This window comes from Coffea eugenioides, chromosome 5 (assembly GCF_003713205.1).
Source record: "Coffea eugenioides isolate CCC68of chromosome 5, Ceug_1.0, whole genome shotgun sequence".
Lineage (NCBI taxonomy): Eukaryota > Viridiplantae > Streptophyta > Magnoliopsida > Gentianales > Rubiaceae > Coffea > Coffea eugenioides.
The window spans coordinates 1376530-1388302 of NC_040039.1; the positions used below are offsets into that span (position 1 = coordinate 1376530).

Sequence of the window (11773 nt, forward strand, 5' to 3'; positions counted from 1 at the left end):
AAAAAATGTGCTTTTCAAGTTTAAAACACAATAATAAGTACCTGGTGGCGTTCATACCATCCTTATAATTTTTAATGTGAAACTATAAACTGAATTTTACACCAATCTTAAGTTTTGGCCATCATTGTTTTCATTATTAAAAAAAAAAGCATTATTCATAACTTTCCAGGATAATTGTGCTGCTCCGTCAATTCACATTAAAGTCTGGAAGTGATGGAAGTTTAGTTTTACATATAATATAAACATTGAGTGGAAGCAAACAGAACCATAAATATTCTCAACAGTAGAGATGTGCCGAAACATAAAAGGTTCTTGTATGAACACATTGATTTTGGAGAACATATATCTCTAATGATATTGACTTTGATCTGGCACTTTTTGCATGTTCTTTTCTTCTTTAATACCTTTTTTTCCCGAAGAATAAGAGTAAACTAGAACTAATGATATCGTTCGTGCTAAATTATAATCAAGAACAAACACGAATTGACAATCAAACTCTGGGGATTGATAACCCATGTTATATTTATTCACGTTATCTCTGGCTTAGACAGCCATGATTACATTTATTTCATCTCTCATATGACAACGAGAGGAACTTATTTAGTCACATAAGACTTTATCTTTATGTCGCAATTGCTTGGGGACTTTAGCATGGACTTGCGATCGCAAGCCAGCGTTTCAGGGTTAATATAAGGCCTGATTGCCTGACTGTAATTCTCGTCATAGAATGCGTTCCAAAGCATGACGCCTCCATAGTTGGGATAGCCCCGGACATAGGGAAGAATTTCGCGAATAAGCACCCGAGGTGGAATGTAACCGCCACTAGGAGCGGCTTCAGGGGATGCAGGTAATCCCAGGAATAGTTTATTAACTCCTGGGTATGATGCCCAATGAGAACTCCAACTGTAGAAGAGGTTGTTGGCATTGCCCATACTATACTGACAAGGCGGATTGTTGTAAAATTGCACCCACACATAATCAAAGAGGCCAGTTCTGATAGCAGCGTCGAGATAATAGTCAGGATAGAAACATTGTGGTGCTGCAGATAAGTGCACCCTTCTCTCTGATGTGCTATATTCTGAGAGCGCCTTGGCGAGATCATCCAAGAAATCCCTCTTTCCAGCTTGGATATGAAAGTCTATTCCGTCTAAGACAGCATCGCCTAATGGACGATTTTCTGATTTACCGCCAAGGAAATTATTATAGAGATAGGACGCGACTTCCTTGGCATCATCGGCGGAAGAGAGGTTTGGAGCTCCACCGAGAGAAAGAAGCACTTGGGTGCCTCGGCTCTGGCAAGCTTTTATCTCAGAACTAAGCGAGGAGCAATCGCTTGGCTCACAATGCCCAGCTAAGTTCAATTCTGGTGTCTGGCCACCGCCATAATTTATCAGAAAGGCAAGATTCACGTAGTCGTAGGTATTTCTCCGGCATGCGTCTTCCAGGCTTCCTTCGTCGGTGTGTTGGCCCCAGTAGGTGGCAATTCCAGCAGCATCGGAAGACCTGATCAGTACTGAAGATAACATCCACAGGGATGTTATTGCTATGAGTAGTGATCTAAAACAGCGAGCCATGTTTTCTTCTCTCGGTTGTTTTTGCAGGTTGCTTTGGGTATATTTGGTTGCCCACAGATCGACCCCTTTTATAGATGAGTTCAGCTACCTGTGTGGCGAATTGAAGACGTGCCAAATGGTACCCATCCCTTTACAGATATGTGTAATGTGTGCTTTATCTATAATAGTTGATAGTTTTACCCAAAGAAAAGTATTATTCGTTCCTTTAAGCATTCGCATCGATAAATTATTGACAACATCGGTAAATTTCTTTACTCGTCATTTCAACTATAGCACAGCTATCTTTTTATTTTTGGACTAATATTTTAAAATTCAGTCTAGACTATTCGATCGAGCTGATTGAACCGTTGATTGGGTAGTTTTCTGAGTTGAGTTAAGCCTCAAACTAAGAGAGATCAAAAAACCGATCTAAATAGTAAAAACCAATTAGATCTGGGTCAGACCAATGAACCGTCGCCGAAACGGTGTTTACTAAACCGTAATCTTGCTTTTCTTTGAAAAAATTGCGGTCCACATTATCGGATGTCCCCTAAGGGACGGCGGTCCCACGTTATCATACCATCTTCAGACAAGATCGACATACTTTGTGACATTTTACTATTTATTCCTCATGCTTGCTTTATTTTAAGTTGTCTTCATCGATCATGAACCAAAGTACTTTAATACTACTCATTGATCAACTAAGTATGGATTTACAAGATTCATGTTAGTGGTCTACATGATAACAGTAAAAAAAACAAAAAAATGATAATAGTAAAATATATCTCAGGTATTAAATTTTAAAAATATAAAATTAATTAAGAAAAGCGTATAAATGCAAGGGAATTAATTATGAAAAGTATATAAATGCAATGGAAGTTAATAATTGTTAGTGTGTGTATATACATGATAGGTTAGGTGTAATATAAATTCGTTAATGAGTGCCCCTTGGTCACCCGTTAGAAAACCCTATATGATAATAAAGATAACATTTTAATTGGGAAAGATTGTTCAAAATGTATCTCACAATTTATCAAATGAATTTTTTTCATCGTTTACTTTTAAAATGGTAACTTTATATCATTTATAAAATCAAGACAATAAAATTTAGTTCCAACTTAGATTTTCGATCATTTTTAACCAAAATCTATCATGTGACCACATATGGTTATTTTTTAGAGGCAAAAAAGTTAGATTTCATTTGTAGTTAAACAAATGATTCGATCTATATTCATTTTTACCCTAAAAAAGTAGGATCGCAAAAAAGTAGGATCGCATTTAAATTATATGCATTTTTTCCCTAAAAAAGTGAAATTTGACACAATCTATATTTATTTTTGTCACTAAAAAAGTGGGATATGATATTTTTTATACATAGAAAATGAAAAAAATTGTAAATTTAGTACCAAATGTTTGGGATATCAGCAGTTTTATTCCTTAAAGTTTGGACAAAAGTAAATCTAGTCCCAAATATTTCAATTTTTAAGCACATTTAGTCCAATTGATTGATTTTTGACAAATTGTTATCGGAATCCAGTCACGTCAACAACACATGTCAATAGCTTAAATTTTAAAAATAAATAGAAAAAAGAAAAGATGTTGGTGGCCATAATCTTTATTTAAGGGCATAATTAGTCACACACAGAGTAGTCATGTAGTTAAAGAGCAAAGACTAATTACTATGCATACGACTAATTAGTGCCTTTTAATTACAAAAAATGGCCACCAATATCTTTTCTTTTTTCTATTCTTTTTCAAAAGTTAGTTGTCGAAACGTGCTATTGGCGTGACCAAATTCAAGCAATAATTTGCCAAAATCAGTCCTTTGGACTAAATATGCTTGAAAATTAAAACATTTAAGATTAGATTTGTTTTTGTCCAACCTTTAAATACTAAAACCATTGAGGCTCCAAACATTTGGTACTAAAATTGTAATTTTCTCTAAAAAAAAAAAAGACTGAATTTGGGTCACATGGTGATTTTAGGCAAAAAAGTGATCAAAAATTTAGGTTAAAACCAAATTTTACTAACTTGAATTTATAAAAGATGTAAAGTTAATATTTTAAAAGTGAAAAACACAAAATTATTTAACAAAATATGATAGATGTATTAAACAATTTTTCCTATTAATTATTTATGATACATCTCTGATGTCATAAATTAACAATGATTTGATAACATTTGGCCCAATGATTTTTAACCCAGTAAGATTTTTAGTTTAATAAATGGCTTGGATTTTAAAACCTTCTTAAAAACCTAATTTTCAGAACCACTCATGGATGATGTGGTGCATATTCAAGAGCCACATATATCATCATAATAATGTAATATTACTTGCATCATCATGTTTCACTAAATGAGTGGGGAGCATTTATTTATCTAAAGGAAGAAAGGCACTTTGTCCCTTTGAATCATGGGGCTCCTCTCATTTTACCCCCTTAACCAAAACAACACACACTTCAGCCAAATTTTTTTATCTTATTAAATCAATTTCAACCGGTGTTACAATTTCGTACTTAGCTCATAAGTATACGATTTAGAATATTGATGACTAAGGGGCAAATTAAACCTTTTATAGTGGCTGTAAAGAGAAAAGCCATTCTTTTTGTTTATTGAGTTACATATTTTAATTTGCATCTTTGCTTTCTGCATATGTTGGTTGGCCTAGGATTAACCATTTTATTTTATAGAAGGTGAATTCTGTCCAAAGCAGTTCCTCTTTTACAAATTTTCCTGTTACATTATTATCTATCTATTTAATTAAAATATCTCTTTCAATGCGACAACGTCAGTTTGACAAGTTGTGCAAAATTTAAATAGTACTGAAAAGAATATTCGTTTTAGATACTGCCCAGCCAATCAAATCCAAACATCCAAGAACAAGACTGAAATTTGTGCCTTTCAATGCGTAATAATGCTCGAGGCAGCTACTGTCCTGAATTGACCTGACCTACATTATGAGAGTCACTGATTTCTAGGTTCGCTGCTTCAAGTCTCCACGTTGATACAGAACAGACAATTAACGGCAGTACATCTTTTCTACTCATCATCTCAATCATGCAACTGTTACTGCTCCCCGCTTCGTTCTTTGGCATATCCCAACCTGACCTAATCTAAATGGGTTTGAAAAATATTTAGGCAGACTCGATATCCCGAACCGCTCTTGGACTCTGTAGCCATATCAATTTTCTTTATAATCCAATGCTAGTTGTATCAACATACATCACTTAACCAATGTAACTCACCAATTGATTGCAAGGTCTACACATAAAGCTATAGATTTAACTTCTGTTATTTGTAGTGCAGGATGAGCTGCTAATTAATTTATAAGGGTTGTCCTTCCAAGCTGACATTTAGAAAGGTTGGGTTGATTATGTAATTGCCCAAGAAAGCTGGCCAATGGCTGTGTAGATATTTAAAATAGGGTAATATTATTTATACTCGCATTATCTCATTTTTATTTTGATGAGGCCACATATTATCCCCTCTCTAATTTTTTCTCCTTGCTTATGAGTTAACTTTACTAGATTTTTTCTTATGTTCTAAAACTAATTAATTATTCCGTTACACATTATAATGGCTAATTTAAAATTGTCACTAATATGTAATATGTATTTTTCTACAGAACTTCACGAAATTATATGATGCTGTAATTCAATCTAGCAATGTAATATGAACAAATTCCAAACTTCAAGCCCAAAATAAATAAATAATTTCAAGTTTCAAAGATGACCAAAAATTGAGTATCACCACAATGTCTCATAAATAGGATACTAATACTTCAAAAAAAGTTAGCTAAGAATAGCTCATATAACTACCATAGAGGGAGTGAAGCTTTCTACTATATTTCAACAAAAGCATAACAGCATCTAGTATCCAGATAATGCAATGGAACCTCAATTGTGCTCATCAAAACCTGTAAAATTGAAATTGAAATAAGAATATAAAAAATAAATTAAAAATAGTATAAATTTAGAAAAAGAAAAGAAAAAGTTAATTTTTTTTTACCTTTTGGACACATACTTCAATTATGCCCAACTTCCTTGCATGTGAACACAAGATAGGGTAGGAGAAGAAATTATGATAGGGGTAATAGGGTCTTATCAAAATGAAATTGGGATAGTGATAGTGTAAATAACATAAGGGAAATGCAAATGACATTACCCTTAAAATAAGCCTATCATTAAATTAAATTACTTATGTGGCAAGTTTTTTTATTTGTTGGTTTAGTGAGTTAGAGAATTTAGAAATTGATGCGGCAAAGATATATTTCCCTATATTCCGGTTATTAAAGTTTGGGAAGTTACATTTATCATATGTTGACAGTGGGATACTTATAGTATTGCAATATATTTTTGTGCGTTGTCAATATTGTTATATCTGTTAGTTTCCTACTCCTTTGTGACTGGAATCTGTTGGATATATACTTTATAAATTGAATTACTGTCATCTTTTTTTTTTTTTTAAAGAGAGAGTTGAGTTATGGAAATTGAGAAAATTTCTCTAAAATTGTTATCTGCGAGCATTATTGTTTATCGAGTTATTATTGTGTATTTGCTGATCTCCTCTTCCTCCTGCATATTTTTATATGTGTTAAAATAAATTTAACTGTGCTTAGTTTTTTTTTCTTTGGGCCAACAGGTTGGAACATGCAAATCAGAATTGATGATGAATAGGTCTAAACAAACCTTCTCTCTTCCCTCAAGCTTATCTTGCACTTGGACATCCTAGTTCGAACTTGTCTCTCTTCTTTTTTTCGAAACTCCTCTAATCTAACCTAGTTTAAGGGGAAGGGAAGGGGGTTCGATGTGAGTACAGACTCCATCGATGAAGGTCAATTAAAACCGCCACAAATTGTGATAAATTTGTGGGAGACAGGGATTGAACCCCTGACCTCCAGCATCACCTTTAATGGTGATGATCACTGGACCAAATGGCCAGTGGCAGTTCGAACTGTCTCTAGGCTACAAAATTGTTCATGCAAATCTGATTAATTAATGTTCACTTGTACATCCAAGTTGGGGTGCACAATTTTCTAGTTAAGATATTGAAGACAGAATTGATGTATAGAGTTATCAACACTTCTTTTTCTTCTTTTATTACTGAATTGATTGACACCAACCGCATCGTACAACCCGAACGGGACCATTGTTGTCTTGTCAATACAAATTCTGCCAGTCCATCCTAAATTATTGTGCTAGCACAGAACTTTGGTACCACTCCTTCCTATCCATTCCTTCTTTTTTCATCAGATGCTTTCACCACATGCATGAATTGAAGAGTCGCATTCGGTAAAGAAAAAATCATAAACTGGTACAGCTATTTATAGGACAAACCTATGTAATCTCCGTGAAGCTACATTAATTTCGTCCCTACTCAATGAAAATCACTTAAACGAACGTGCTGAAATGAAATCTTTTTGGTTGAATTGCAAGTTTTCAGAGTTTTTGTAAAAAAAAAAATTATTATAATAATATAATATATATAAAATAAAAAGATAATTAAAAATATTTTAAAATTTTTCTGTAAAAACTCGCGATTTTTCTGTAAAATTTCAAGAGTTTTTCAAAAATTAGTTTTTCAAATACTAATTAAAATTTTTAAAAAGTAGTCTAAATTTTTTAATATTTAAAAAACATCCCAAAATATATTCTAAAAACTCTTTTACTTTTAAATATTTCAAAATATATTATAAAAATTCTGTTACAGTAAAATTTTTTAAAAATACTCCCAAAATTAACTAATTCAAACGGGTAGTTTTTTGGCATGACCACTTCTCATTGCAGTTCTCATAGTTTTAATTAACGCTGAGATTCCATTGTCAAGGTTAAACATTTCCAAGTACGAGCTCTATGTAAATCAGTGAAGAAGAGTACAACACGAAAGCCAAGGATAGACAGCATTCAGAACTCAAAAGCTTTGCAGTGGAGATTTACTTTTTCCTTTTTGAGAAAGTTAAATCTATTTCGGAGTAAGAGAATGTACGTAACAATCACTATGATAATAAAGCTAAAGTGAAATTTTAGCTGCAAGGATGCAAATAAAGTATAACGTGTATACGTGTCATGCATTCAAATATGTAGGGTTAGAAATAAAGAGAGTCTTTGTTGAAGGGGGGCCAAGTCCATTCACTAACATCCAACCTGCAATCTATGACAGAGTCCAAGTGTTCCATCGTACACGGTTCACGAGATCGAGATATACGAAGTTTCGCTGAAAGAAGCTCATAGGATAAGATTTGCTATCACAATAAATGTTATGTCTTCATATCTTTAATTATGATAATCCGCTTGCGATCATTACTGATTTCACAATCACTACTGTCTTTGGATACCATTCTATGAAACATTTCCAGTTTTTTTTCTGCATGTAATTGAAGATAATTTCCACAGAACTAGTCAATAATAATCCACCATCAACTGTAAGAAAGCAAAACACCTACAAATCAATTGCAAGTACGAAGGCTCTGATTTGGTGCTGAATTGGGCACCTATTCGTGCCAATTCAATCCTAAATTTTCCTTCCCCATTCTTCAACCTTTCAATATCCAGTTACAAGAAGAACAAAAAATAGTGAACAACCATCAATTCAGTTTTGGCATTTTTCCAACATGCATGCTTGATTGCTATGACCGTAGGGCAGTTTCCTTTTTCCGTTTATCAAATTCCGTGATGAGTCCATAGAAAATTCATCCGAATTCAGCCTTTCTCACGTAAGAAGAATAAGTTGCATACAAATGACCAAATAAATTAAAGAGGGACAAATTCAAGAAGACCAATAATATAAAAATTCCAAACATCCATAGGTTGCACACAATAATTCTCACAAATTTCAAGTTATAAAAAAAGAAATTTTGCAAAGGAGGGCCTACTTCGATGCTGCCACAGTGACGATGAACTGCAAGATTGGGATCTCTTTCATGTTTTGGTTGTTAAAAATTTGGGGAGATAAGGTTGACGATTGATGAAATCTGATGAAAAAAGTTGTTTTTTCTATGGCACAGTGAAGAGTGGTATATTCGATCAATGGTATACTGAAGAATGGATGGTTGACGAGAGCCGAAGTGAAGATAACGCGGGTGATTTTGTGGGAATCCTATTGAGCATTTTTGTAGTTTTTCTATTTCTTATATTAGATCTAAATTTTATCAGATTTTGTTGTTGAAGCTGAGATTTCTTAGATCTACCTCATCGCATTACTTTAACATAAGGCTTAAATCACTTCATTAGCATGTCTAGGAGGAAGCAAACGGTACATTTGAAAGTATTTTTGAGACTATAAGTGTTTTATTATTTGATATTTTCCGAGTTCTGCAGTATAATATTTTGTTGATTATTCAAAATTGTAATATCTAGTATTTGTTTTTCGGATATGTTGCCACTAGCACCGATTTGATAAAATGATGATGATTTTATTCCAAAAAAAAAAAGGCTAGAGAATTAAGCCTGTACAAATGTGCTGGGGAGGGGTGCTTGAGTAAGCTTTTTTTTTTGACAAATCACATTCATTGATCATAGTTCTAGCGATTTTTTTAAGAATTCTATTTTTTCTTTCAACAATACCATTTTGTTGGAGGACCTTAAAGGTTGCAAACTCATGCGAAATATCATTATAATCACAAAACTCAGAAAAACCACAATATTTGAATTCAATTCCATTGTCACTCCTAATTTTTGCAGTATTCAAATTCAAAAAATTTTGAACTTTGGCAAATAGAAAGACAAAATTTTTGAAAGTTTCTTCTTTATGAGTATGAAACAACACCCAAGTGTACCTTGAATATCATCAACAATCACAAAGGCATATCTTTTATCACCCAAACTAGAAACTTGAGTTGGTCCAAATAAATTCAAATGTCAAAGTTCCAATAGTCTTGTAATAGAAACACAATTTTTTTGATTTAAAAGAGACCTTTGTTGTTTTTCAAATTGATATGCATCATAAAGTTTATCCTTTTCAAGTTTAACTTTTGACAAACCTCTAACAAGTTCCTTTTTGAAAATCTCATTTAATAAATCCATATTGAAATGATAAAATCTTCTATTCCTCATTTGTAACTTTAAGACACTTGATCTCACTATCATCAAATTTTCAAGATATGTCACATAAATATCATTGTATCTTTTGCCTTTGAATACAACATTAAAGTTGGTATCAAGAATCAAATATTCATGCATTTTAAACAACACATAAAGATGTCTATCACATAATTATTAACACTGAACGAATTATAGCTTAAATTATCAACCAAAAGAATATTTTGAATGAAAGTGTCACCAATTTTGTCAATATCTTTTACTCCAATGGTTTTAGTCTTCATGTTATTTCTAAAAGTGATCTTTTCACTACTTTCTGGCTTGAACTTGATGAATTGAGATGGATTTTCAGTCATGTGCCCTGAACACCTACTATCACTGAACTACTTTGATCCTTTAGTGGTGTTCTTCAAGTATACCTATATATAAAATCAAGAAATGATATTTGGTACCTTTTTATTATTTGATCCGTAATTGTTAGTACAAGATTTAAATATCCACATACTATTAGGAATACTAATTTCTTATCCAAGTGGTTTCTTTCCCAACAAATCTAATAAATTATAAATAAGACATTATTTAGGATGTTTTCTAGAGAGAGTCTAGAAAAATTTGTTAGGTTTTCTATAATGGTGTTACTTTTTTTTTACGATTTGAGATTTCAATAATATTGTGAGTTGATTATTTTCTTCTCTCCTACATTTATTGTGAACGTCTATTTTATCCCTTCAATCCTGTAACTCTGCACGCATTAGTTATTATTAAAAACCTAAAATTTAGGTTCCACAGATCTCAGATGGCAGAGGATTCCAATGACTAGAGAAAACTGGGAGTTCTGTACGGAACGGAATATTTCAATGAACATCTTTTTTTAGGTGTTAATGGAGTTTATTATATGGCAAACTACACTTTACCCCGTAATTTAGTGTTTTTCTACATAACCCTTCTATGGTTTCAAAAGTTATACATAACTCTCTCATGATTTGGATTAAAGTGTCAAAATAACGGAAATGAGTATTCGTAGCGGAGTCATCTAAAATGTCAAAAATACACTTATGTAAAATTAAAAATAATTTATTAACCAAGGGGGGTTATGTGTATATTTTGAAAATCATAAGGGGATTATATGATAAAGTATTAAACCATAAGGGAGTTATATAGTAAAATATAAAACTATACGGGGTTAGTGTGTCATGTATTTATAAGGGTAATTTCGACATTTTTAACGGTTCTGCTATGAATGATAATTTCCGTTATTTTGACACTTTAATCTAAATCATGAGGGGGTTATGTATAATTTTTAAAATTATAGAGGAATTATGTGAAAAATCACTAAATTATAAGGGAGTAAAGTGTAATTTGCCTTTATTATATAGTTAGTGAGTTTTGGTAACTCTTTAGTGATTTGACAATGCATGTGTAGGGTTTAGTAGTCGTTTTGTCCTCTGCTACTTTCGGGTGAATTCTCTTGTTTTTTCAATAATATCGAATCAAACTAAATATTGAATTCTCTTGTTCCTCTGCTACTTTCGTGTTTTATCATATAACATCGAATCAACAATAGCTATAAATATCTTGACTGATCATGCCGACTGTACTACTCTCATCTTTCTGTATCATAGGGAGTGTTTGGATAGAGTATTATTTAAAATATTATTAAAAATAATTAATGTAACACTTTTTGTAATGTGATGTATGTGAGATAAAAAGATAATTAAAAATATAAAAAAATAGATTGAAAAAAATGTTTATGATACAAGTAAAATATTATTTGACAAAATTGAGTTATCATGGCTCAAGTGGGGGCTATTGCCCCTACTTAAGTTTTAAAAAAAACTCTATAAACAAATTTAGACACTTTCTAACTCAAAATCGACATTTCTGTCTTATTAAAATAGATAAATAGACAGATAGTGGCCTTCTCCTCATTTTCTTCTTATCTTCTAATAGCGACATCCATGGACCAGATTGAAAACATAGTGCTGTTTTTATGCGTTTACCCATTGTAAAATGCATGAGCTTTGATACCAAAATGACAAAACACATAGGCCCAGCATTGGCTCCTTTTCAAGTATTCCTTAAAAACCTTCGAATTATCATCGCTAAATGAACAGGGCAAAGTTGGGATATTGAGCAGATTTCCTTCTTCAATGATTTTTCTTTTTAGCTGATAAGACGTTTATG

The 11773-nt window shown here is 32.4% G+C and overlaps 1 protein-coding gene across 1 annotated transcript; it reads right to left on the reverse strand.

Moving 5' to 3' along the window:
• Positions 1-483: 483 nt before the first annotated feature.
• On the reverse strand, positions 484-1619 carry LOC113770626 (acidic endochitinase-like). The gene has a single exon (XM_027315148.1). The coding sequence runs from the start codon at positions 1572-1574 to the stop codon at positions 597-599; it is 978 nt and encodes a 325-aa protein (XP_027170949.1). The 5' UTR covers positions 1575-1619; the 3' UTR covers positions 484-596.
• Between the last annotated feature and the right edge of the window lie 10154 nt (positions 1620-11773).